This window comes from Fusarium musae, chromosome 7, assembly GCF_019915245.1.
Source record: "Fusarium musae strain F31 chromosome 7, whole genome shotgun sequence".
NCBI lineage: Eukaryota > Fungi > Ascomycota > Sordariomycetes > Hypocreales > Nectriaceae > Fusarium > Fusarium musae.
The window spans coordinates 3232726-3259961 of NC_058393.1; the positions used below are offsets into that span (position 1 = coordinate 3232726).

At 46.3% G+C, this 27236-nt stretch overlaps 8 protein-coding genes across 8 annotated transcripts; 3 read left to right on the forward strand and 5 right to left on the reverse strand.

The window, feature by feature from the left end:
- Positions 1 to 3101: 3101 nt before the first annotated feature.
- Positions 3102 to 3878, forward strand: J7337_010185 (uncharacterized protein; the record flags this gene model as incomplete). The annotated part of the gene is made up of 1 exon (XM_044827771.1): positions 3102 to 3878. The coding sequence occupies one exon, from the start codon at positions 3102 to 3104 to the stop codon at positions 3876 to 3878; it is 777 nt and encodes a 258-aa protein (XP_044678365.1).
- Positions 3879 to 3902: 24 nt separating this feature from the next.
- Positions 3903 to 5570, reverse strand: J7337_010186 (uncharacterized protein; the record flags this gene model as incomplete). The annotated part of the gene is made up of 3 exons (XM_044827772.1): positions 3903 to 4583; positions 4662 to 4784; positions 4968 to 5570. 3 exons carry the CDS (start codon positions 5568 to 5570, stop codon positions 3903 to 3905), a joined length of 1407 nt encoding a protein of 468 aa, XP_044678366.1.
- Positions 5571 to 6616: 1046 nt separating this feature from the next.
- PG1 (Polygalacturonase 1) lies at positions 6617 to 7738 on the reverse strand (the record flags this gene model as incomplete). Its single annotated transcript, XM_044827773.1, is given in 2 exon segments — positions 6617 to 6657; positions 6673 to 7738. The coding sequence occupies 2 exon segments, from the start codon at positions 7736 to 7738 to the stop codon at positions 6617 to 6619; spliced, it is 1107 nt and encodes a 368-aa protein (XP_044678367.1).
- A 7008-nt stretch (positions 7739 to 14746) lies between these two features.
- Positions 14747 to 16504, reverse strand: J7337_010188 (uncharacterized protein; the record flags this gene model as incomplete). The annotated part of the gene is made up of 8 exons (XM_044827774.1): positions 14747 to 14933; positions 15004 to 15210; positions 15278 to 15369; positions 15463 to 15755; positions 15809 to 15928; positions 15966 to 16146; positions 16198 to 16375; positions 16434 to 16504. 8 exons carry the CDS (start codon positions 16502 to 16504, stop codon positions 14747 to 14749), a joined length of 1329 nt encoding a protein of 442 aa, XP_044678368.1.
- A 1196-nt stretch (positions 16505 to 17700) lies between these two features.
- J7337_010189 (uncharacterized protein) lies at positions 17701 to 19273 on the reverse strand (the record flags this gene model as incomplete). The annotated part of the gene is made up of 2 exons (XM_044827775.1): positions 17701 to 17771; positions 17815 to 19273. 2 exons carry the CDS (start codon positions 19271 to 19273, stop codon positions 17701 to 17703), a joined length of 1530 nt encoding a protein of 509 aa, XP_044678369.1.
- A 744-nt stretch (positions 19274 to 20017) lies between these two features.
- Positions 20018 to 21899, reverse strand: J7337_010190 (uncharacterized protein; the record flags this gene model as incomplete). The annotated part of the gene is made up of 6 exons (XM_044827776.1): positions 20018 to 20348; positions 20399 to 20805; positions 20879 to 21165; positions 21227 to 21424; positions 21487 to 21742; positions 21804 to 21899. The coding sequence occupies 6 exons, from the start codon at positions 21897 to 21899 to the stop codon at positions 20018 to 20020; spliced, it is 1575 nt and encodes a 524-aa protein (XP_044678370.1).
- An 832-nt stretch (positions 21900 to 22731) lies between these two features.
- Positions 22732 to 23689, forward strand: J7337_010191 (uncharacterized protein; the record flags this gene model as incomplete). The annotated part of the gene is made up of 2 exons (XM_044827777.1): positions 22732 to 23016; positions 23081 to 23689. The coding sequence occupies 2 exons, from the start codon at positions 22732 to 22734 to the stop codon at positions 23687 to 23689; spliced, it is 894 nt and encodes a 297-aa protein (XP_044678371.1).
- An 874-nt stretch (positions 23690 to 24563) lies between these two features.
- Positions 24564 to 26298, forward strand: J7337_010192 (uncharacterized protein; the record flags this gene model as incomplete). Its single annotated transcript, XM_044827778.1, has 2 exons — positions 24564 to 25670; positions 25726 to 26298. The coding sequence occupies 2 exons, from the start codon at positions 24564 to 24566 to the stop codon at positions 26296 to 26298; spliced, it is 1680 nt and encodes a 559-aa protein (XP_044678372.1).
- Between the last annotated feature and the right edge of the window lie 938 nt (positions 26299 to 27236).

The following is a 27236-nucleotide window of genomic DNA, read 5'->3' on the forward strand; positions in this document are numbered from 1 at the left end:
GCCCACATTTCCGTTCTGACAACGCGCTCAAGGACAGTACTTCATAACAACCAACACATTGAAAAAGTGGTACGATGTTGATTCGCAAAGTCACCGAGATAACCAACTAATCTGCGTATACCGGAGGATCTCCCCAAAGTCCTGCAAGACTAATGTAGCAAGGCTCCTCAGTGCCATTCTGGGTCACAACTAAGTCGTAATCGTTGTCTGGCTTCTTGGTACTGATGACGGGAGCTCCCGCTGCTAGCAGAATGCGCCAAAAGACGAGACATTATGATCCAGCCCCGCTCGACGCCTCTCAACGCCTCTTAGCAAGTCCTAGTAACCCAAAAACGTGAATATTGCGGGAATGGAGGAAAGCTTGCATTAGCTCTGAGCTAGACTTGATAAATTCTACGAGGTCTAATTACGAGTTTTGTAACGTGTATCGTAAGTCGTTTGTATCTGCCGAGTTGGGTGTTCTATTTAATTTTATACTGAAAATACTTTATTCTATATCTTATCCTATTTAACAATCGCCTCTAAACCAAACGGCGCAGGAACTTAATCCACTCGGATTAGTAAAGTCCTTCAATATTCAGGTCGAGGGCAACATACCTCCAAGCGGTTTAAACCAGATTCATTTTCGTTTTCATCACTATTGGATGGAGTAAGAAGGATTCGCGCTAGGTCTCGTTTGGAGGCTTGTGCCTCTATAATTCTCTGGTAACGCTCTTAGTTTAGCGTTGTATTGTCGGTGGTTTCTACAATCTCACCTCTTCGAACGAGTTCTGCACAAACATCCTCAATGTAGTCACTTCTTGGGTCTGTCCAATCCGGTGAATTCGTGCCGGCGCCTGGTCTTCCAGTGTCGGATTCCTATTCCGTAGTGAGTCATCAAATCAGCGCAAAAGGCTACTAACATACCAGCTTGGCTCCATCAAATAAGCTCGAGAAGCTTCCGTCAATGTAAGTCTGTTGATAGGAACGTCAGTGTATCAACTTTAGAAGAGAGAAACATCAATGGCTAACCCAACTGCACCACACGTCAAGGTTAAAAGTAGAACCCTAATATGAGGGTCATTGCGGAACCTCTCGATAACGCTGTGCCTTTCCTTCTGCATAATAGTGCCGTCGAATCTCAGACATGGAATATGCTCATGATCAAGACTGGCCTGGATGACATTAAGCGTAGTCCTCCAAGAAGAGAAAACGACGCTGGAAAAAGATCAGTCATCCCCGGTTATTGTTGAATTCCAAATGACGTACCATTTAGTTTGTGGAGACTGCTTTTCAAGATCGCACAACAACATTGCCACCTTGGAGGGTATTTCGTGAGAATAGGTTGGTATGCCCACCGACAAATCTGAGAACGGGGTGTCTGTTGTGACCGTAGCGATGCAGCATAATGGCTTATGAGGGCAAAATTTCTCTCGATTAGTCTCGCTTTGAGAGCAGACTGGACATAGGAATGCAAGACAACGAGAGAACCAGGGCTTCCCTCCTTGCACTCCCTCGTCGACAAGACTTTCCATTTCGTCGAGGCGAAGACCGCATAATTGACACTGAATAACGCCTTCTTCGCGTCTCAGGTTGAACGCCCTTTGTGCTTCTGATTGCCAATCATTAGATGATTCGTGGAAGGATGGCTTCTCGTGTCGCAAATGATATTGAAGACCGAGGTTGCATATCATGCGCATGGCCTCAATCTTCTGTAGAATATTGATGAAGAAATTTGGCTGCAGGGACTTTAAAGATGCCGGGACTGAATCGTTGAGCTGGGAAAGTACTTGTAATCTGACATCTTCATACAGTTGTCGCTCGGCTGTTGTAAATTCCACTTGGAGCTGTAGATTATGAATAGGAGGTAATTGAATCACAGTTTTTGGACGTCGGAGTAAGAGACAACTGGTAATCCTTTTTAACCGCTGGACTGCTTTCTCATCGTTGCCTGACTTCCACAGACTTGAGATGTCAGCGTCAAAATGTCTCTTCTCCGAATATGGATGGACACGTAAGAATTTGAATAAAGCCGTGAGATCAGATAGCTTGTTTTGTATGGGTGTTCCTGTTACAGCCCACCTGGACACAGAATCAAGACTGCATATGGCGCGAGAGAGTTGCGAGTTGATGTTTCGAATGTAGTGAGCTGGTTCCGGGTCAGATATCTTCCTGCAAGATGGGTGTAAGAAAAGAATATACCTTCATCGAGGATGACCCTTTTCCATTTTGTTCTGAAAATGATGGATTGATCTGTCTCTTTGGCCTTCTTCCATTCTGTCATTACTGTGTGGTATGTTGTTAAGACGATTGCTATTTGATCTAGGTCTGAAGCCATTGGTTCAGCGACAATTCCTCCATAAAACTGAGGTGGTTGCTCAACTTGAACGGCGCCCGAAACTGTGTTGTAGAAACTTGAGGCGGTTGTTAATATGCTCATATAGGAGTGTAATGGCTTAACTTACTACGACTCATGGCCATTATCCTTTACTTCTCATATGTCGGTTCGACACCCATCCCATGCCCAGCCACACTCTCTTTGAAGTAGAAATGTCAAGGCTTGCTTTTGATGGCTATATAGTATGAGGTTAATGAGGTTATAGCGCTGTTATTTGGCCACTTACGGTTTCAATGGTGTTCTGATGGGTAGTAAATATACCGTCAACATCAATACAGAGATGAAATACTGGCTAGCTGAGACAACCGACCTCCCGGAGACCCTCAGACCACTTTGGGACCGCATGTATCGCAGCCGCGATAAAGGATCAGAAGTTGCTACTAAGATGTATGGCTGCCGGGGCTATGTATCGCATCATAATCTTGATCTCTAGGGTGATTCGGCTCCTCACGACAGTGGAACAGCTTATTCCATCTGGCCATCAAGTAACGTCTGGCTCTCTCAGCTTATGATGGAGCACTATCGATTTACTGGTGACAAAACGTTTTTGAGAAAAAAGGCTTGACCGCTATTCAAAGACATCGCAACATTCTTCGACTGCTATCTCTTTGAGTTTAATGGTACATGGACCTCTGGGCCTTCAACTTCACCCGGGAATGTTTTCATTATTCCTAAGGATGGGTCAAAGGCTGGCAGCAAAGAGTCTCTCGATGTTTCCGTCACCATGGGCAACTCTCTACTGCGCGAATTCTTCTCCAACGTCATCGAGGCTGCCGAAATCCTTGACATCGATATCAGCAAGGATAGGGTCCCTTCAAAGGCACAGACATACCGAAATGGTTTACGACCCACCGAAATCGGGGCTCGAGGTCAGATTCAAGAGTGGCGTAAGAACTACACGGAAGCTGAACCGGGACATCGCCATTACTCACACCTTATTGACCTCCTCCCCGCCAGAGCAATGTCCCATCTTCTCAACAAGACTCTTGCAAATGCAGCTCAGAAGAGTATCGAGCTTCGACTCGCTGCTGGCGGTGCATCCACTGGCTGGTCACGCATGTGGACAGCAGCGCTTTATGCTCGATTGCTCAATGGGGACAAGGCTTATGACAACATTCAGACTCTAATTGGTCGTCACCCCGCCACGAACTTGTTTCATAATATTGAACCTGGTCAGGCGTTCCAGATTGACAGCAACTTTGGTCTGGTTGCTGCTGTGGCGGAGACACTCCTCCAGAGCCAAGCTGGCATTGTGCACATCTTGCCTGCACTAGGCTCCCAGGTGAAGTCTGGCTCAGTTTCTGGACTTGTTGCTCGTGGGGGCTTCCAGGTATTCATCGTTTGGAAAGACGGGCTTCTCGTGGAAGCTAAAGTCAAATCCAGACTAGGAAATACTCTCAAAGTAAGAGTCGCGGGTGGTTCGAGCTTTGAGATCGATGGAAAGGGGGTAGACGAGGTTGAGACCACGTCAGGACAAACATATACTATCACACTGGCTTAATATTCATCAATACACAAGGTAGTTCTATCTAAGAGAGACTTCTTGCCACCTGAAGCCAGGCTTTTCCAGCATCTCCCCGTTCATAACCCCATACACATAGCCACCTCCAACCAGCTCATATGAATCATGATGGGTTACACTCTGCCGTAGTACAAGAGGTAGACCGCATCCCTTGATAATCCAAATAGAGTCCCCAGGACGGGTGAACTTTGGCAACAGAGCAAAGAGACCCTTCTTGGTTTTATAAAAGCCCAATCCCCTTACCTTGTGTATTCGAAAGCATAGCTCCCATAAAGTGGATCTTTCATCTTGGAATCCAGAAATGATCCTCCCCATAATGGTCTCTTCCTCGGTGGCCTCTGTTTCCTCCGCATCTTCTCCCGTCGTTTTGTTCTCAGCATCTTTGGAGAAGGCGACGGAAGGCAAGGACAATCCCATACGCAACAAGGCCTTGAATTCTTCGTCATCAGGGCTCATGGTGTCTTGTTCGTTGTAATCCAGCATTACCTTCAGAGCCGCTTCGCAAACAGGATCAGAAGTTAGAGGATATAGTGGATCTGAGTCACCGACTGACGATTCAGGTCCGGTGAAGAAGTTGAACGCTTCTTGAATCCAGAGAGCCAGTGCAACCAAGTTGAAAGGATCAGAAGCCCCATTGGGCGACATGTCTGTAATATCGTCGATATAGTACCCTTGGACAAAACACTGATCATTATCATCCTTACTGAAGCATATAGACCACGTGTCTGCTGGCCCCCCTGCTGCATGCCCTGGAGTACATACCGGACGCCCCATCCAGACATGCTTCATCAGTTTTGGTGCAGAAAGATCTCGTATCCAAGAAGGGTATTCTTCGGCACGACCAGGTAGACCAGCACAAAGCAGGAGCGATCCTCCTGCATGGGTCTGCAATGCATATTTCCAGAATCACATTGTTATGTCCCTCATCGGGCAAGTATAATCAGGCCGAAGACTGAGTGCTTTCTCTTTGTCGTGCTCAACCACCATGCCGAGAATACCAAAATAACGGTCTCGCGGCACACTGCAGCCGTGGGAGGAAAAGAGCACCATGCTTACTGACAAGCTTACTTGATTCATCTCGAGTCCGTTAAGGAGTACTTGGGCAATGTTGTTAAATCCACGGCCATGTGACGTGTTGAGATCGATGAGTCGAGTTGAAAGAACGAGACACATGGAGTTGTATGATGTGAAAAGTCTTACTAGGTCCTCGTTGGTGAACTTTACAGGGTCCCATGGCCATTTGACTCCTTTGAACCATAAAGTGCCTACCCAGAGCCGCCCCCAAGGTATGTGTCGACGCCCTACGATCATGAGTACATGACGTCCAAGGACAAACTCTTGCACGACCCAAAGACGGTGAAACCATGGCGCGGAGATGAATTCAAGATACCTCGCAGGCCATTCGCCTCCTTTAACATCTTCAATAGCATCTGCCTCCTCATCTGTCGGGTATGGGATATCCAAGAGCTTTGCGGCTGACTCTCCGGAGAGCATAAGGGAGTCCCCCTGACCCAACACAAGTCCGCGACGGATGTTTCGTTTCCAATAGCGCTCCATGGCGTCTAGTATAATGGTGGAGTTCTCTGTTTCTTCGCCAATATGGCACAGAACCTTTATGGCAGAGCTGTAAATGATGCCCATGAGAGACACTTGGACTTCTTTCTCAGCCATATCTGACTGATTGATGCAAAGGCCATCAGCCCAGTAAATATGGGACTTTTCCTCGTCTCGAAGCCGTCGTAGAATAGAAGCGAGTGATGCTGTTATGGGGATGGATCCCTGGGGGGTGAAGAAGGTGTCTGTGAAGGTTGACTCGCCCCAAACATAGGAGATCGCGTTAAAGCAAACGTATTTTTCTGGGTCTAACAGATCTACTTGAGCTGCAGTGCCTGATTTTTGTCGTGGAGGAAGCTCTTCCAAGCTTTTGGCAATGAGCTCGCCATTTAGCTGATCCCCTTCTTGGCCGGCGTTGAGGCGTAGCAGCCTTATCTGCCCAGCGCTGAGTGGTATGTACTGGTAAGGCAAGTTACCAGACTCAGACCCTGCGTTCTTTGGGCGCAGAACTAAGGGAGTTCGCCCATTTTAACAACAAAAGAGAACGAAACCCGGTGGTTTTTTGGTCTTGAGATCTCCAATGCTAGCGCTGACCGGCGATAGCGACCCCGCGGACCAAGGATCCTGTGGGACCAGCGATAACCAATAACAATTACATCTCATGATTCGAGCGAATTGAGCCTCAAAAGCAATCATGATTGCACACTCACGGACCCGGCTCGCGTATTGTGGCAACCCTGAGTGAGAAAAGTCCCAGTGCCATAGATTGCACGCACTTGTATACATTGGATGTAGCTGCACAACCAAGATAAGAGGGAGCTGGGGGGAGCATTGACTTAGTACGGAGTAATGGCAAAGGCAATAGATACAGTCCTGCTGACTAGGCTATGGTGAGGTATCAGAACAGACGCCTGTAGATCGAGAGCCAATCACGATACGAGTGTACGCCTCAACAGCTTTGATTGTTTACTCGCCTGCTTCTGCTACCCTAATTAATTACATCGTACGTTTAAAAGAACGGGTCAACTAACAAATAAGCAAGACTGTATCACATGCCGTGAACGGATAAGGCCTATCTGTGCATCACAGAGAATAGTATTAACTTATAGCCTATATATACAAAGAAGAAACAACAGAAGATAGTACCAGCTATATGTCATGTTCTACACAACTTTGGTGTACTTCTCCCCACTCAGACTCAAAACTTAGCAAGAGGCACCAGAGGGAATACCCTTGCACTTGGTAGAGGTCTTTCCACCAGTGACCTTGTTGTTGGTCCAGGTCCAGTTCTTGCAGTTGGCGCAAAGGATGTAGACATCAGTTCCGCTAGACTTGACAGTTCCGGTGACCTTGTTGATGGTGACATCGGTGATGGGGACACCAGCAGTAGGGGTTCCAGTGGGAGAACCGTTCTCGTAATCCTGCTCAATGACGATACCGTACTTGGCGATGTTGGAGAGAGTGATGGTGTCGTACTTGACGTCAGAAACAGAACCGGTAGCGCCAGAAACGGTCTTGATGCGGACGCCGTTGTCGGAGTTGGAGATGGCAGAGTTGAGGATGCGGACGGTCTTGACGGTGTTGTCAGAGCGTCCACCGACGGATCCGATGGAGAGGCCGTGGCCACCACTGCAGTTACCGCCAGTGAAGGTGATGTTGGTGCCGGAGTTGATGGCGAGGCAATCGTCCTGGTTCTTGACGACAGCTCCGGAGATGTACACGCCGGTAGAGGAGCCAACGTCAAAGGCATCGGTGTTGTGTCCACCAAGAGAATCGCCGAGAGAGTTGTCCATGTGAACGCCATAGACACCCAGGTTGGTGACGCTGTTGATGCTGAAAGCCTGGACAGGAGTGTTGAGAACGTTCAAGTTCTTGATGTTGGAGTTCTTGAGGGAGTGGGCGCTGAAGAACTTGGGCTTTGTCTTGCCGCCGTTGCTGCCCTTACCGTCCCACCATCTCTTACCCTCGCAGTCGATGGAGTGTCCAGAAGCGCCCTCGATCAGAAGGTTGTTGCCGGTGAAGGAGATGAGAGGGCCCTCCCATTCGGCATAGCCGAAAGTTGTCTTGCCCTGGAAGATGACGTGAGTGCCATCATTGAGCTTGGTCAAGTCGAGAGTGGTCTTGGCAGGAACGGCAATGTTGTTGAGGATGATAGTAGAGCAGCCAGCCTTGTTCTTAATGGCAGTAGCGGCATCGGTGAAAGTGCAGCTGGCACGAGGCTCAAGAGCTGGGGCTGCGAGGACAGAGGCGACCAGGCCGCTGAGAAGGACAGTTGAAGAGAACATGTTTAATGAATGTAATGTTTAAAAGAATGGAAGTTTTGAGAAAGTGTATATACGAATTGAAGTATACTGCTGAATGTAATGCTGACGCCAAGAACAAGATAGACGATGCCAAGAGCGTGCGGCTCTCTTATATACAAAGTGCACTCCCTAACTATATCTGAAGCGCGTATTTGAAGCTTGAATCATGAGGTATGCGCGGATAGATGCCGTTCAGCCGTAACCGTGGCCCGTGTTTACATCTTCATCGGCCCTGCATCTTGATTAGGGATCGCGAGTTTGGTTCGGGAATTAGCAGAGTGCTCCACATGGCCCCCAATCTACCGGGGTTAAGATTGAAACACCAACATCGACGCCACAAAAAGTCTAGTCAATTGGTGGACTGCATTTTTCCAGAACAAACCCGTCTGGCTGTCATGTTTCACCATTGAGTCTGGAATCTGAACCATCTCGGATGCCCGGCACATTCCAGCTGTTTCTCAAACGACTTTTCAAATAAGTAAAACTGCTGCACTCGTAAAGTGGGAGATGCAATTCAATTCCTCAATTGCACTAGTCAGTGTAGGTTCCCCCAAAGATTTCGGCAATAAGGCACGTCGGTGATTTTTTTCATTCGTGGGTGTATTTTCCCAGATTATGTGATCGCATAAGCTGGCACTACCTTCTTCATCAGCAACGGAACGACGAACTTTATTCTCTTTAGAATTTAACTTTACTACATTACTGTTGATTTTTACCTCCTGGAGGTCCGGCACTAAATGTAGCATGGATTGATCGATCGTCGTTCCCTCTAGGTCCGATATGTCCATTAGTGTGATTGGGGGCATGGCGCTTTGAATGGGGGAGTAATCGTCTCAAACTTCTCAGAGCCCAAGTGTCTTGTTTCTATTTCTCACTATTTGCAAATAAAGCACTTGCTTATAGCCAAAGTCTCAATATACTAAGTAGTCACCTGAGGCATATGCTTCATACACTCTCGAAACGCCCAGGGTCGCAATTGAGAGTTCGTGAGACTAGGTTGACCGAGATATGGCGGTCTTCTTTGAATGGGTACAAGGACTGTTGCACCCGTTTGAATACATTGGGGAGCTCTTATCAGAGTAGTCACCAACCATGGCCCCAGTCGTTGAAGTGAAGTCAACTTTGGGTTGCTATAGCTGCAGCCTGTGGCAGATATCATAGGTGTCTCCGGGGGCATCTTGCAGCATTTCCTGCACTGTGAAGTATCAACTCAACAACAATGGGATTTTCAGGACCTGAGAAACAGTGAACTTAAGTTGGCCGAATTCGATGGTGATAAGTGCCCGCCGTATAGCCCTATCCTGTTTTCTTTATCCTAGAATGGAGCTGGGCAGGGAGTAAAGGAAAAGGGTAGACCAGAAAAAGGGCATTGGCGTCTAGATTGTATTTGTGAGACGTGTTGTTCAGAGATGTGTGTCGAGATCATGAGACTTGAATGAATAACGGACGCCCAGTCGGGACTTCTAACGGAGCCGCAAATCTCCACGCATCGAGGCTATAGCATATTCCAGTAGTCATTACACCATGGGTCTCGCGTCACAGCTGATTACATAGTAGGAACTTGCACTGGTATCAACTACCGGCTCTAAGTTATTATATAAAGCTAGCTTAAGTAGACAATAGATTCGAAGTTACTATACCTTAAACAAGATCATGGCTCGAAAGACTGGGCTTAGTCCTCCTTACGATTATTCTACTCAGTCGTCTTAAGATTTAGGACCCTCTCGTATTATAATCTCTCGACAGATCCGTTAGCTTACACACGCAATCTTCGGCAAAACCACTTATGATCGCTGCTTTGACGTATGAGCCACATGGTAAGATTAATCAAAATAGTAATAAATTGTAGTCTATTGTCGGCCCGATGACTCTTATTAGCCCCTGTCGCGGCTAAATGTTTATAGGTATAGGGAGTTCATAGCCCGCTCAATCGGCCGATGACATATAATCGAGTTAATACCGACATGCAGGTTTTATTTATTAGTAAGGTTTTAAAAAGGTTCCTTATCAATAAATGCAGTTCTTAATTATTAACAGGGGGATACCCAGGGTTATATATTACTTATAATATTAGTAGATGAAACAACTTGCCTAAACCCCTGTTCCAAAAACTAGAACTTCAATCAACTATTGCGTTATAATATCCTGACTTGTTATGTTTGAAATTGTCAGGATTATGGCTTTCCTTAATCGCTTGTCAAAATCGCTCGCGTGAATCATTCAGAAACACGTCAGTGCCTGATCATCCGGAATGAGCCGAATAGTACAGGGTAGTTCAACGGTTCGTCCTGGTTCGATACTGAATTTGCTATGATTTCTGGAAAGGGCTAAGGCGACCCAGGAATACAGCAGGGACTGTATAATTTTATACCACGCGCCAATTGCAATAAATTTATCATTAGAGGCCTAAACTAACGGCGATGCTACGATTCTGTCTAGTATCTTCTTCAGTGGCTGAAACACTGGTACTGTTATAAGTGACAACCATATTGCTGAGGCAGAAGTGTAACGAGTCAAGTCTGTGTTCCTCTTAATGTGGTTGAATGTCTCGGTTGGAATACTCTCCGTGAGGGCAAAGTTTTACTCGCCAAGGAACGCCTTTACTAAATTGACCAGTTACAGACTGATGGCGTGATGCACGGCTACTCGAAAGATCCTGGGACGTTCAACCCTCTGATATTGAATGGCGCCAAATAGAGTTTGCACATATAGATTACACAGAGGGGAAAAAAACCGCCTAAACTAAATAGAGTTAGTAAATAATGCACTGCATAAACATTTTCAGCTACAGTAGTCGCGGCATGTGACCTTCTTGTTTGGAAACAGCGGATTGCTACTATAACTTTAACAGCTAATTACAGTCTCTATTTATTGCTGCAAGTAAGGCCTAGATATGGCTTAGGTAGTAAGAATGAATTTGACCCGGTGGCTTGGCTTTATATTAAAAAGGGTATCTTGAGAAGCGTGTTTTAAGCAGATGTTATCTGGAGTTGAACCTTGCCAGGCACCTTGTGGCTTTGTTTTAATCTGTATTCTCGCCTTCTTGGAAAAACAGTATCTTATAAAATAGAAATGTCCTTATTACTACAGCTATATCTAGTAAAGAAGAAACCTAGAGGCTATACCCCCGTGATGATTTCCCATAATAGAGAAGTCATTCTGCGTAATGACATATTAGGAAGCTGTTGAAAAAAGTTAAGATCATTGTAAATCCTCCCTGACGTGTTTCAGAATTACTAGTCTTAAATGCCCTGTAACTATAATCACTGACTGATACCCGCGCTCGGATCTTACCTTTACCGGGCTTAATATGCTTAGTGCTATAACTAGAGCAAAAGTGTATAGTCAGGGATCGTAATGCTATAAGCAGTAAATATTTTATTTATTATCCTTAACAAACATAGCAAAGTAGCCTACTAAACTTTTATTTCTTTCTATCTAGTCAAGCGCTTTAATACTATTAACAATGTCCTACTACGACTTTTAGAATTACTCTTGGCCCCAAAGTCCATAAACATTCAGCAGCTTGTCTTGCCAATTCCCAGGATTGGAAGATGATTAAGTTATAAGAAGTGCCTTTAAGTCCTTGGACCATTGTGTTAAAACTAAAGTATATTTTCTAACCTTATAACTAACTTATAAACTTAATACTACTATTACCTTTTAATTACCTTAAACCTTCTTTAATCTAACCTTTATCTTAGCCTTAATAGTATTAATATATATATTATTATAAAACTTTCTATTAAGCTTTTTTTATATATTAGTATTTTTTAATAATTTTAATAGCTATATATTATATTTAAAAGATTTTATAAATAAATTACTATTTATATATTAAATATAAATATAATTTAAGCTTAATTTTACTAAATTAATTATATAGTTACTTTTTAAATTATTTTATTTTTTAATTTTAATAACTTAAATAGTACTTTTTTTTTTATTAAATAACTTAAATAACTTTAATAAGAAATCTATTATAAGCTATTATATAAGTAATAGTTTTATAATTAAAAAGAGCTAGCTAAATAAAGAAGTTATTACTTAATTAATAAAAATCTTATATAAAGATATACTTTATAATAGCCTTATAATAATCTTTAAAGTCTATAAAGCTATTATTATTTTATAAAATCTCTTTATATATAAATATAACTTAAAATATAATTATAATTTTATTAATATAATTATTAATATTTAATATTTAGTAAAATTAATATTAATAAAAAATTAATCTTATTAAAGCTATTATTTTAAAAATTTAAGGTATTTATAATATTAAGTTAACTTTTTTTAATTAAAAAATTAAAGCTTTATATACTTTTAAAGCTAGCTAAAAAGTTATTATTTAAGTTTATATTATATTAGCTTTATATTATAGCTATTAGTTAATTATTATAGTATTAATATTTAAATTATAGGCTAGAAGTGTTATTTATAGTTATGGCTTATAGCTAAGAGCTTATTCTAGTAGAGAGAACCTAAAGTCCTTAGATAGCTTTATTTTTAACCTTCTGCCTTTTACTATATATAATGCCATAAGGGAGGATTCAGAGACCTTTCCAGAACGGAAGCTATTATATAACTCTTTGTCATCAACTTCATATTGTCCTATAGCTAAGGAATCGCCTGACCTCGATAAAAAGGCAGAACTACATATTTGTACTCTATCCTATCTTACGCTTATAAGCCGTCAGCAACTGGAGCCTATGTTATCGGATAACATTACAGGTACCGTTGTAAATGACTGCCAGAGTCTCCACTACCGAGTTCACAACTGGCTGTCAACTCTGCCTGACATACCATGGCTGAACATTATGTATGTGGGTGTAAGTTATAACTACATTAATCTCCACAAAATGGTATCTAATTGCTCTTCAGCCAATCTACGAGGATCCAGTCATAACAGAAAATTCCAAGGAGAAGGAATTGGCAAGCACGGAAGGAAATAACTTTCTCCATCACCTAGACTTATACGATTCCAACCAAGCTGAAGTTTTAGAGATGGAGGAATATAGCGGTACAATGGAAAGAGAACTGAAAGCTGAAGACGAATCTAATTCTTTACTGGACGTTCATGGAATTCGAGGTGCATATCACGAAGCCCTGCTACAAATCAACTTAGCATCAACTCCTAACGAAAGGATAACCGGGCCCTTTCGGCCATCGATCCGGCGTCATTATCCTTAGGGTCTGGAGGAGGCAGGCCATCGAAGATTAGCCTAACAGTGTAACGACCATACCTAACTTAGATAAGATGTAGTGCCTACTAGTCTAGATGACTAAGAGTTTTAGAGATTATTTAGCATAGCGATGTCGATATCGTTTCTTACGGACTGTGAGCTCTCGTATGAAGAGGAACGGAGGCCCAACACGATGGATCTATGGGACAACTTCTTATCAGATATTGACCTATCTTCTACCTTCCGCACCTTTGCCGATGTCTGGGGGGGAACGCACGCTTATAAGAGAGGCGGTTTTGTATTAGACCTGACCGAGACATGGCGGAACCCTCAAGACCGTACGAGGGTACGCTACGTCTGTTGGGGTCCTTTGCAGGATGCATACTAAATTTCTTGGTATTCTGTTAGCTTATCCAAGGACTTCTCACCTTTCAAGTCTATAGACACTCTCGTGGACACGTTTCACGCCCTCAACACTGCATCTTCCAACAAGAAACAAGATCCACCCCCTCTTGATCACACATGGCGGGATGCAATCCAGCGCTATGACACCCAAAGTCAACTTGATATCTACGATAAATTGGAAGATTTAAGGCGCACTGACACAGATTTACCATTCCTCGTTATTGGTCTAGACAAAATATAGGTGTACTTCAACTCTGGTGACTGGAAAACCGTTCTCTTCGTCCTCTACAAGATTGACCAGTGCTACGATGATATCTGCAGGCTCAGAGGCACCAACATTAACGATTTTAGCACTCTTGAACAGAAACGATGGATGACCACTAGGAGGGTACAGTGTCTCAAGTATCTTGGGCGGAGATCAGAGTCTAAGGCGCAGATTGAAGAGCTGAAGAAAATTGTAAGCCGGAGGGAGGACCTGTGGTCGATTCGAGATCGACGTAACGAGGAATATCGAAACCTCACAGCGCTCATGGAGTGCCAAGTAGGTAGATTGTCCCCCTCAACGAGAATCAACGCCGGAGACTATTTCTTTCGTCCCAGAACGCTTCACCAAGCTAAGGTGCCTCAAATTCAAGACTTGACGGTGTCATCAGAGCTTGGGACCGATATAGAAACTGAACAGGCCGGCGGTTTTGCCCAGGAGGCAGGAGATGTAGATGCCACATTTGCTAATACAACGAGAGTGGGAGCCTTAAACAGAAGTCCAAGCTGCCACGACATCGAAGATGAAGACTCGGATAGCCTCTCCCTGCTTAACAAGCCCTGGATGAAGGAAGTTATTGGGCTTCTCAGTTCCTTTAAGACTCCTGTAGAAGAATACTACAACTACCAAACACCCTCATGTTGTATAGGTGGGCTATTCTTGTATCAATCGCTTGTTAATAGCCGACGAATTCCTCAAAGCGCTGGGTGTTATTCAGCCATAATTGACGTAAGGATATAATATATAATAACGTTATAAAAATCTATATGAGGTAAAGCCTTAAGGGGTCTTAGAGCTTTACAGCCTTTAATATTATATTAAGAGAGATAAGACAGAGTATGGAAATGGAGGTCATTATCAAGCCAGATGTTTGACTGCAAGTATTTTTATTTACTCCTGTAGTCAGTCTACCTGGGCGAGAGCCCTGAGAAATAAGCACATAACATAGCGCACGACGCCTGGTTAGGACCAAACTAGAATCGTTTGATAGACTTCTTCGGACTATGAGGAAATGAATGATACAGCCAGCTTAGAATGTGTCAGGCTCAGTATAAAACTGTATTCAACTATTTATTCTCCAAGCCCCTCCGGAACTCGTGACATACTTATATTGACTACTATACTATGAGGATGCGACTAGGCAGACTCCTTACTTGAAAACCCGCCGTGCTTCTTTTCCAAGTTCTTAGCGTCCTGAGCAGCAATAATGTCCTCTCCAGTTATAGCAAACTCCACCATGCTTTCAGGGGCTGGGAAAAAGTGGTTGAGGATATAGTAGAAGACGCCAGCAGATATAAAAGAATAGACATAGCCGATATAGAAGCTATTATACATATTTCAGTCAGAATGCATAGATAGATAAGACTAAGAGCAGGATGGAATATAAGACTTACAGGTGTTGACCTCCTAGCGAGACACCGGTATGGCCACCGCCCGCTTGGACAATGTTATCGATGAAGCCAGGAAGAGGAGGAGTGCAGCCGATGAAGAAGGCAACCACAGCACGCCAGTTGGTTCCCCATTTCTGCGAGTAGCGGTAGATGCCATGGAAATCGTACATGTCTGGGACCGAGACTTTGCCGCGGCGGAGAATGTAGTAGCTGGAAAAGAATTAGAGTCAGTGGACCTTTACAGAGTTATCATACGCAAAGGTTTAGAAGGACGCACTCTGTCATGAGGATAGAGGTCATGGGACCCAAGAAAATCGTATAGCCGTTGAGGAAGGCGATGAACTTTTGAGCCGATGCCAGGATTTTCCACTGTAGCATTAAGTAAGTCATTTAGTTAACCGAGCTCGGAATTTTGGAGACTGGGATGTCGTAGCAACGAAGGTACAAGTTGCATTTACTTACCGGAACAAAAGCCCAGCTACCAATTACGGCGGCGAGAATCTGACCACGTCGGATGTTGATATACCGGGGAGCAAAAGCCATCAAATCATTGGCGGCACTAATTGAGTTGGCGGAAATGTTGATACCAAGCGTAACGATAATCAGGCCAATGGCGGCGAAGGCAGCTGCAGCACGCCCACCAGAGGAACCAGATTTCATCCACAGGTTAATAATATCGATGGGGTTCCAGAGAACCTCACCGTACGCAGATTGGGAAGCAGCTGCGGTGAAAATGCCCAGAAGGCCGACAATGGCTAATGACACTAATTAGCAATTTTAACAGAGTGCAGGAAAAGGAGAATCGCACTGAAGATAAAGGGGATGACGATGGCTTGCACGTTTTGAGCGCTAGGCTTGTTGGCATATCTCGAAAAGTCGGCGATGTTGAGACCGAGCGTGGAGTAGTTACCCAAGACTCCGTTAAGATCTGAATTATTCAGTTATTAGAGGATGAAAGAGAGCACCGGAACTGCCTCGCTCACTATTGAAGAAGGCCCATGCCAAAGTGGCACCGTGAATGGTAGTGCCCTTGGAAATCACAGTGCTGTGGCTGATTGTTCCACCGGCCTTGTGCAATGTGTCGCCAAAGACGGCCAGGAACACGATCGGGGCGATGATACTCTTGAAGGCAAAGAAGTATTGAACCTGTGATAATCAGTCTGATGTTCAGCTCTCTCACGGCATATAGAGTAGTACCTTGGTGTACGGGATACACAAGAAGGGAAGCTGAAGGAGGAAGTAGAGCACGAATCCACACATGCCTGCAGTGGTGATACCCTCAGATTCAGGAATGTGATTCGGGATGTTGGCAAAGCTCGGCCAGATGGCGGTCAGTAGAACGGTCATGCATTGACCTCCAGTCGTGGTTTGCACACTATAAGACATCTATCAGTCACGCACCTTGCAGTATCAAGAGGACAAAGTGCACTTACCCGAGCCAGACAATGGCAAGGACACAGCGGGACAAAACAACAAAGTAACTGAAGTAGTAGCCGAAGGGCATGCGAGAGAGAACCGGGAAGGGAGTGTGGAGCTGTGAACAGGTTAGTCGATGAGGAGCCGTACTCACAAAGTGAGAGACTCACAATAGCTCCGATTCTTCCATTGACAGTAATGACAATGCCCATGAGAAAGTTACCAAGAACACAGGCTCCAATTGCCATTCGCCAACTCAGTCCGACAGCAATCATTGACGAGGCTACGCCACGAAATATTAGCAATCCGCGCTCTTCCTGTGACTATGAATAACGTAGCAAGCTTACCGACTTCCCAGTTCGACACAGCCCACGCATCTGCCATCCAATAAGCCACGTAAGCACCCCAATTCCAGGTTCGCTTCGAAGGTGGAATCGGGTCGAAATCGGCATTGGAAAAATTCTTCGACTTTGCAAAAGAGCTCGGTTCCTGATCGACTTCGAGGCTAAAGTTGAACCCGAATCGTCGTCGCCTCACCGCGCCGACTTGCCCCGGTTCGGAGTCGGAAGTGACCCCGAAGCCATTTTTAGTGTCGGAGCCGTCTGACTGCATCTTGATTCTGGGCAGCAAAAGCGCAGTACCGAGTCAATCAATATGAGTACACAGGAAACCGAGCTGTTGGAGACAAATGCCAAGCGCTTTAACGGGAACTAAATGGGGGGAGTCTGGGGGTTGATATCCGAAAACAAACACGCTGTAAAGCTTATCTCCCCCAATCGATAAATCATAAGACCTATTGATAAGCCAGAAGGGATCCAGCTTAGCTCTATCGCCACTTAACTCTAATTCGTGGCTTCTGTCACCGCCTGGCCAGTGAGATCCATGAACGTTATCTTCTGTGATACGCTGAAGTGTGACTAAAACTCGAAGGCCTTACTTGTTCTTATCGTGTCAGAAAAACAATCCTCAGCTCACAAACCATTAAGGCGACTTCATATCGCGTGCCTGCCAACCCAATTCAGCTACACTCTCACTGACAGTGCCCCCGGAGTTGTCAATCTTTGATTCCAGATCTCAAATCGACCCCACGGCCTCCGATCTGGCGATATGGAGCCTACTGTAAGAAGATTTGATTGGTTTGTTTATCTAGCGGCCGGCGGCCATGTCCCTTTCCGACGGCGATCAGCACCTCTCCCCTTCTGCAGATAGAAATGAGATAACGGGGCCTGGACCCGAGATTTATCGATAAGCATCAAGTTAATGCATTTTTGAAGCTTTTAACACTTATTTGGCCACCCAGTTTCGCAGTCGCAAAGTTAAATACCGCGAAACGGAAGCCCGTGAACCACTGCCACCTGTTATGGAGTACAAATGTGCCGAGCTGCTTCCAGCTCTCACCGTCAAGACTATAGTAGAAGTGTGCTTCCCTCACAGGAGACAGACCGAAAGCTGGGGTCACATCAGCTTCAACACGAAGCCAGATCTCGTGCGCGTCTATGGAGGGACCTGTTGCTGCGACCGTGCCTCTGCTGACAGTCTGCCACTGCTGGTTCATATTAATCTCGTTCACAAACACAACCTTAGTGCCATTTGTATCTCGGTGCACGCCTATATATGCCGATTCGTCGCGGAATATGGCTGCCCCAGCACGATCACCTTGGGTGAGACCGCTGATATTGAGGTGCCAGGTCGCTGCAGATCGTGGGCCTGTAATGCGATGAGTTAGAGTGTTTCGTGCATTAAAGAGGTCCCCAACGACAGAGGCAGTCTTGAGAGTCAAGCCGTCTGACCCGAGTTCGAAGTATTCTGAGTCAGGGCTGTGATTCCACTCCCACTCTGGATGCAAGGTTGGCGCGGAAAAGTCATCAAGACGTTCGACACCTGGGACAGTCTTGTTTGTCTGAACCGGAATAGCATATGTCACTCCCCAGCCGCCATTGGCATCGAGTACAATCGATGGCCAGTCATCCTCAGACCACGTGATGGGGGCCAGAACAGGAACACGGCCGGCAGGATAAGCATCCATGAAGGCGAGGTAATGCCAGTCGCCTTCGGGAGTGTCCACCATGCCGCCCTGGTGAGCATAGCCGGCGTTGGAGAGTGGACCAGAAAGATTATCCCAGAACTCCCGGACCTCGTATTTGCCGAACGGCTTAGTTGAGCGAAGGATGTATTGGCCGCTAGCAACTTTCGTAGGACACACCCAGTAGTAGCCCCGGGTTTTGTACAGATGGGCGCCTTCGAGATACAAATCATCGCCGCTATCGTAAATGGTCTCGGTACGCACGACGCTCAGCCCATCATCGGAAAGCTGAGTAACGCGGAGCTGTCGGTTGCCCCATGTCACGTACATGGTATCATCATCATCGAAGAAGATTCCATTATCGTAGAAGCACTCGTCAATGGTCCCTTCAAGAGTCCATTCCCAATTGTCATTCTCGCCGTCGTTGTCGGCGGCACCATTCCCTGGAGCCGTGTAGAGGAAGGTCTTGCCAGTGGATTGAATGCAACCCATCCAGTAGAATTTATCGTGAGACTTGCGATATCTCATTGAGCTCGCCCAAACACCTTTGACATAAGCGCGGTCATTGTCGCCATTGAGTTTGTATTCTTTCCCAAAATCCACAACGTCGGGAACGCTGTGTGTTACTGGCGTCCAATTCACCAAGTCGTAGGATTTCAGGACTGGAGCCCCAGGAGAGAAGGCGAAGGTGGATGTCGAGTAGTAGTAGACAGAGCCGACCCGAAAAACATCTATATCTGGAAGATCCTGAAATAGGACCGGGTTGCTGAACGTTCCCTCCTGCCGTATGTCTAGGGCCATCCGAGCCGATGTCGCGGCACTGAGACCAGACATTAGACCGGCTACCAGCAAAGAAGATATGTACGATCGCATTGGTAGACAGGTTGGTTACAAACGGAGACAAATCCAAGATGAGTGAGCCGAGAGAAACGAGGAGTAATGTCCTGTTATGTGTAAATGGCTATTATATATGTAGGGGATTTCTCTTGCGGATAAACAAGACTGCCAGTGTAATGAGATCTGTTGTTTCTATTTACCCGGCATAATACCCTAAATGTCCTCACAACTTCTGTGGCCCTTGGAGTCTTGGAAGTGCTTGTCCCACTTCAGGCTTTCCGCGCCAATCACATTACGTTGTGCCCCCCTTTTGGGCCAGGATCAGAGCAGGAATTCCACTAGTACCCCGCAATGCTGGGGTATTGAAATTTCACACCAGTAATGCGTTGCGCAAGTCTTGAAGACAATGAGTACGTGAAGTCAATAAACCCAGTCTCGGTACTCTGTACAGGGTATGATATGCGTCATGTCTATAGCACCTAACGTGGCGGTTATACTTAAAGAGTCATAAAGATGATAGCTAATTCAGAGATTTCTAGAAGTCGTCACTGTATTTAAAAGTGCCTGATGACATCGATTGAGGTATATTGACAGACTATGGAGTCACATCAAGTATTTGCCTATCGGTACTGAATCTGCTAGTTTAAAGACTAAGAACTGATAGGTCTCTTGATAGCAGAGCTTATAGCATTGTCTATCTAGACAGTATCTACTTAGTTCACTCAACGATTTACTATACTCTTAAGCAAACTCTTTCTCAACTGCACTGGTAATACTCTTCTCATCCGCCTCGCCTCGGATCTTCTGTTGCTCGGCGATGGCCTTATCTGCCTCAAAGTAAACGTCAGGCCTTGCGAGCTGAGTAGCAGTTTTGTTGCGGAAGACGAAAATGTCCGGATGCTCAGCGAAAAAGCGGTCAATGTCTTCCAAAGAGCGATTTGCAGTCTCGGGGTAGAACAGGTAGGTGATCGGCACGAAGGCAGCACAGATAACAGCCCAGATCACCCAGAAGCGGTAGCCAAGATTGGCAATGCCTGGAGGCGTAATCTGAGCAACCATGTAGTTCATAATCCTAAACCATTGTGTTAGTAGACATTGTTAGAAGGTACGATGTTGACCTACCAGTTGGATGCCATAGCCAAGCTAGCACCCTTGGCCCGGAAAGCCAAAGCGTTCACCTCTGTAGGATAGAGCCACGGCACGGCCAAGACGCCCATACCGAACGCCGCAAAGAAGGCAAAGAAACCAAAGATGGCGGCGCAACCCCACGAGAATCGGTTGCCCTTGCCGAGTTCGATCTGGGAGGCGGCGATCGAGATGATGGTCCAGCAGAGAGCACAGGCGGCGGCAGACACCATCATGACCTGACGTCTACCGTAACGCTCAATGACAAACCAGGCGAGAAAAGAGAAAACGAGGTAGTCGATCGATCCAGCAGCAGCTAGAACCCGGGCCATAAATTCGCTGAGGCCGAGGGCGTTGATGAAGACGTATGTCATGTAGTAACTAGTTACGTTGATGCCCGAGATCTAGTACTTCTTGGTTAACCCTCTCCGTACCATTGAATCGTGAGTAATGGAGATAGGGAACAATGGAACTAACCTGGTTCATACATTGCATCCATGCGCCGAGAATCATTCTCCTTACTGCACCAGATGGACCATGCCCGGTGATGAGCTGCCACCATGTACACTCATCACCATGTTCCTTATCCATGATATCCTTGATGATGGCATATTGGGTTCGTACTGAGGGTGAGTCCACAGTAGCACCGTGCCCTTCAAGCGCGGCTAGGACCTCAAGAGCCTCTTCATGTTTCTCCTTGCGCATAAGCAGACGGGGAGAGTCGGGGAGGAAGGGACACATAAGACAGACGAGGGCAGAGAAGACTTGGAATGCAAATTAGCAACGGAGGCTTTATTGTATAAGGACATTTGGAATGGAACTCACAGATCTGAAATGCGAGAGGGAATCTCCAGCTGGCGCTTCCTGGTACGAACGAGAAGCCGAGTGTCAACCAATTAGAGATGGAAAAGCCTGTGATACAGTTGGCCATCTGAATAATTATCAGCTTGCCACGGCTGGCAGTCTTTGCTGTTTCCGACTGCCATACGCCAGCAGTCGCAGTGTTCATGCCAGTTCCGACACCTGAAGCATGTGTATCAGCAATCTCTATTGATAAAGGGACAACATGGGAGTCGAGTTCTTACCTGCTACAACGCGACCAACATACATCTGTGCTGGACCGAAAACAGTAGCCTGAATAATAGCGCCGAGGGCAATGATCAAACTTCCAACAATGAGCGTCTTGGGTCGTCCAAGTTTGTCACCTGTATATAGCGTTGAGAGCGCACCACCAAAACAGCCAAGGTTGTATACAGATGTCATGGTTCCTTGTGCCTCGACGGAAGGATGGCCCACGGTCTCGATGAAATCTTTGGAAACGAGAATGTTACCAAAAACGCCCTGATGAGTTGGTCTTGTTAGCAGAGGTCGTCTTACAGGATTGTCTGCTTGCTTCTCATACTTGATCGTAGCCGTAGAAGACTAGCACAGTTGACGCTGCGAGACTGATCCAAACAGTCAGGCTCTCTCCAGAGCCGCCAAGGTACTTTCGGCCCATGATGTACTCTCAGTCACCAAGGAATGGTGAACTGTGCTTGATTTATGAGGTTGCCGGCAAATGCTAATGGATGGTTTGCAAGATCGGACCATGTGTTGTAAGATCTACAGTGTGGAAATGGGCCCCATATCGCCTTTTGTACTTGAATGTCAAGAGCCACTTCAATTCACTTAACACAAAACGGACTGCGGGCCTTGATACATGATCAGCATCTTAATTGGCGAATCAAGACCTCACGATGCTCGGAAAGCCTGTTTGCGACTTTGACTTCTCCGCATTCTGGCTCCTAGAAATCTGGGGCCGACTGCTGAATTCCGGGGTAACGCTAGCCGAGTCGGCACTCTTATTCTTCCGTTTGTGGACTGGTGCTCAGTGAACAAACTAGACTTGAGCGAGTAAAATTTGCGGTAGAATTGAGGATCTTTGCGGGGTTCGGTTACAAAAACGCTGGTCCGATACTCAATGTGGAAATTTAAGCGCTGGGTGCAACCCTTGCTCGTATTTCCATCTGCCCAACCTCCAGGTCTTCGAACTAATGATGTCTTGATATGCATGACACGTGAATACCCCGCGGGGTTAGTATCGTGGGGAAGCATGCTTTAGTTAGATTCTGAGTCATATCATGAGCTGCCAACACTCTCTGTGTGGAGGATGGACCGGAGGCGAGACATTCCTCAAAGGTCGCTTAAAGTCAAACACTGACTTGTTCATTCAGTTCACTTGACTACAGTCGAACCCGTTTTTGCATTATCTACACAAGCTTACTTTCAGCCGTCAGTCATTCATCGAGCTTCTTTTACCTTGGACGAAAAATATACATCACGAAAGAACAATGTCACTCACAGTCAAAGGCAAAACCGCTGTTGTCACAGGAGCAGGCTCAGGAATATGCTATCATTTCTCCAAAGTCCTCCTCGAGCGGGGATGCAATGTTGTCATGGCCGACCTTGCTCTTCGGCCTGAGGCGGCCGAGTTACTGAAGGCATTCCCTTCTCAGGCTTTATACCAGCCGACCGATGTCACAAAATGGGATCAACTCGATCACGCATTTGAGGTTGCTAAGAAGGAATTTGGAGGCTATGACATCGTGTGCCCTGGTGCTGGCGTATACGACCCGGTAAGTATTCCTCAAGTCTATTATACCTAGTCTATGTGCGAGCACAAGTCTTGACATTTTCTAGCCCTTTTCAAACTTCTGGCACCCAGCCGGCACAGCGTTATCAAAAGACGTGCACAGCGAAAGTCGTTTCACAAGCCTTGACATCAACTTGACGCACCCGATCTACGCAACCCAAAAGGCCATTGCGCATTTCACAGAGAACAAGAAGCCAGGATCTATAGTGCACATCTCGTCTATCGCAGCACAAGGCCCAGTCTTGTCGGTACCCATGTACTGCGCAGCCAAGGCTGGAATATCCCATTTCGTCCGGTCGCTCGGAGGTCTTGAGACACCTCCCGAAAGCACCAACCTGGCTAGCATCCGTGTGACAGCAGTTGCACCGGGAGTGATCAAAACACCACTGTGGACAGAGCATCCAGAGAAGCTGGCGTGGATCGATGGCGCAAAGGACGAATGGGTAGAGCCTGAGGATGTTGCGTTGGCAATGCTTAGTCTGGTTGAGAAGGATGAATATGTTGGAGGAACGGTTTTGGAAGTTGGAAAAGGTCAAACAAGAGAGGTCCATGTTCTCAATGATGTTGGGCCATCTGGCTCGGGACATACCGTCAGCGGCCTGAAGAAGGGCGTAGATGAGGTTTGGGAGATCCTTTCACAAAAGAGCCATAGCTGAGCTAGGTTATCAACGTCTGTAGAAAATACTGTTGTAGATAATTTGAATCAACCTGGTACTAGTCTCTTCTTCGCATTATTAGAGACGTGTTACACCAAAGCTCAGCATATGCAATGCCATTCCTACTCTCTCACATGGAGAGGATTTAACCTTTCGCTCTTGTCTTGATGATTATGTTTCTTGTATTGGGAGTACTTGCCATGTCTCAGTCGGGAGAGGTGCCGAACACCGAGTTGGTGTCTTCCAGCTCTTTTGTCTACCAACTTCACTCGAAGCTTGTGTGGAACCTTTACCGGGATGGCCAGTGAGGCCTGAGAGAGATGAAGAAGGCTAAGCCAGGTTGAAAGAGGAATAGGAACCTTCCCGACTGGTTCCCCTCGTCTTGAGCAAAAGTGGCTCCCCTCCTAGGGTCCGGACGATAATGCGATATGCATGTAGCTAGACCTAGATTGCGGAGCCGACTGAAATAGCATGGTAACGAGATGTTCAAAGACATGATATCTTGCTGAGGATAAAATCTCCCGATTTGGAAATTTAAGCGTTAGGTCGGCGTTTGTATCATATCATGTATCGCTGGAAATGGCGGTAGTGTGCTAAACCTTGGTTTAGCTCACTAGTTATCTGGAAAGGGTAATTCTGGCGCGCTTCCAAAACAATAATGCAAGGTCAATCAGTGCAAGACCTTCTACAGCACTCATGGAGGCTTTATTATCCTCATCCTTCTCTGGTACTAGCAAGCTCAACGGCAGAGAAGATTGGTTTCCGGCACAAAGAGAAACAATATTGGACAAATCTATTTCCCGCCTGCAAGATCTTGTTTTCTTGGCTAACGTCTCATATTCTTTGTTCAACTGTTACCCCTGCTCTCATGACAATGGCTGCTGCTGATACCGACGTGCTCATTATTGGCGCTGGCATGTCTGGCATTGGATTCGCCATCCAACTGCAAAAGAAGTACAAACATGCCAGTTTCGAAATCTACGAGAAAGGCACCGAAGTTGGAGGAACCTGGGCCGTGAACACGTATCCCGGCTGCGGAGTTGATGTCCCATCCCACTTCTACTCATACTCATTTGGCCTGAACCCGCATTGGACGCGCAAGTTCACCATGCAGCCTGAGATTCTGGCCTACTTCAAAGACGTCTCCCGCCAGCACGACATCGACCCCCACATACGTTTCCAGCACAGCGTCACCAAAGCCGAGTGGCAGTCCGAGTCCAGCACTTGGCTCGTTACGATCCACAACCACCGTACTAACAAAATCACCCAGCGGCGAGCCAATATCCTCATCTCAGCTGTCGGTGCCCTCAGCATCCCCAAGAAATGTGAGGTTCCTGGTCATGAGACCTTCGAGGGCAGCATCTTCCACTCTGCCACGTGGGACCATAGCTTCGACCACACCGGTAAGAATCTCGTGGTGCTTGGGAACGGTTGCAGCGCCACGCAGTTCGTGCCTGTCATTGCTCAGACTGCCAGAAGCGTCACCCAGTTTGCGCGACAACCGCACTGGTTGCTCGAGCGTCCAAATCCAGAGTATTCGACCCTATTTCGCTTCATGATGCGCTGGGTTCCTGGTGCCATGACGTTACTCCGCACCATCATCTACGCCCAGCTCGAGGCCGAGTGGCTCATGTTCAATACTGCAACGGGCAAAGATGCGCGTCAGAAATTGAGTGATGCATCTAAAAAGTATATTGAAGAGAATGCACCGGCTGAGTATGTCGATGTGTTGGTTCCCAAGTTTGAAGTTGGTTGCAAACGTCGCGTGTTTGACACGGGATACCTCGAGGCGCTGCATAGGCCTAACCTCCATCTCATCTCAGACGATCCCGTTGAGCGTATCGGGCGACATAGCGTCTTTCTTCGCTCGGGCAAGGAGCTTCCAGCTGACGGCATTGTGCTGGCTACTGGGTTTGAGACGACAAAGCTGCTCGCTCCGATGGAGATTATCGGTCTAGAAGGAAAAACCGTTGAAGATCATGTAGGCACTCATCTTTCACATATAAATAAAATGACTGACAGAATGGTTCGAACAGTGGAACAAGCATAACGATGGACTACCCCAAGCCTACTACGGTACTTGCATCGCCGGCTTCCCAAACATGTTCATCATGATGGGGCCCAACACACTCACCGGCCATCTGTCAGTTACATGGTCGACCGAGTGCCAGATAAACTTTACCCTCCGCGTCATCGATCCCATTCTTCGTTCCCTGCACCCGCCAAGAATATCTCTTTGGCCCTCGCAAAGAGTGGAGGCTGTACAAGTCAAACAGCAGGCCGAAGACGAAGAGAACTCATGGATTCAGTCCAAGTGCAAGAGCTTAGTCTGGTCGTCGGGATGCAGCAACTGGTATGTCGAGCCAAAGACAGGCAAGAACCTGTTGATTTACCCTGAATGGCAGTGGCACTTTTGGCTGAGGAGTATATTTATCCGCTGGGGAGACTTTCGATTTGTTTCTGACCTCAAGAGGGGTGGCAGCATCTCTCCCCTGTGGGCATTGCTGCCAGCTTTTGCTAGTCTTTCATTCATCTTGGATAAGAGTGCAATGTCATCCGTATGGCGTCTGCTGAATGACAAGCTTGCCTTATCTGTCGCAAGTAGATAGCGTAGAAAGAATCAGTATATGATTGTATCTCAATAAGAAACAACTTCAATGTAAATAATCTTCGCCGTTATAGTTATGATTTTACCAGAACAACGTACAAAGATAAGAATAGATATCCTCAAATTCCACTATCAGTATCTAAACCCCCACAAAAAGATCAATTGCAGCAATCCATGATCTCGTTCCGATTCATGCCCCATTCCCTAAGTAAGTCCTTCACCCGGTATCTTGAGCTCCATCCCAACTCGGTCTCAATGGACTCAAGCAGTCTGAGAACAACAGCACGATCAGCTCTGGTGTGTAGACAACGACCTGCAAGATAAACAGGCTGCAGCATATGTATTCTCGCAGCTGCTTCGGGTCTAGACAATGCAATAGCGCAAATCTCTGTAGCATGATACTGCAGCACCCGGTTCATCTGGTTAAACCTCATCAAGACATCGGTAGGACCTCCTGAGGCAGAAGGTCGTGAAACAGGTACTGCTAGGCTCTCCGGCTTGTGAATCAGGAGGAGTATCTGACTCATGTGATAAGACTGCATGCTAGAGGCACACATACTGCTGCTGTACCATGTCTCATAACTAATCAACGATCCAGGCTGATACGTACACCTTGGGCACACCTCAGCACCCTGACGAGGCGTGTATGGTACTCGGTATGATGGTCGAAAGCTAGAGGGTAGCCCTTGGTGCCATATTTCAAAGTCCTGATTCAACGAGAGCCACGTATCCTCCAGAACTCTCGTCGATTCTGCTTGCTGCTTTGAGTCGGTAGCAAGCGCAACGTAGTTGGCTAGCCTTGAGAGAAGCCATACAAGCGTGTTAGATATTATGTCAGGCCGTAAAGCCTGCGAACAGGCATCTTCTGGGATATTTGAATGCACGTGGGCCATTGGCCTCCCATGTTCAGAGACGCTTAGACCCATTCGCCGCCAGATA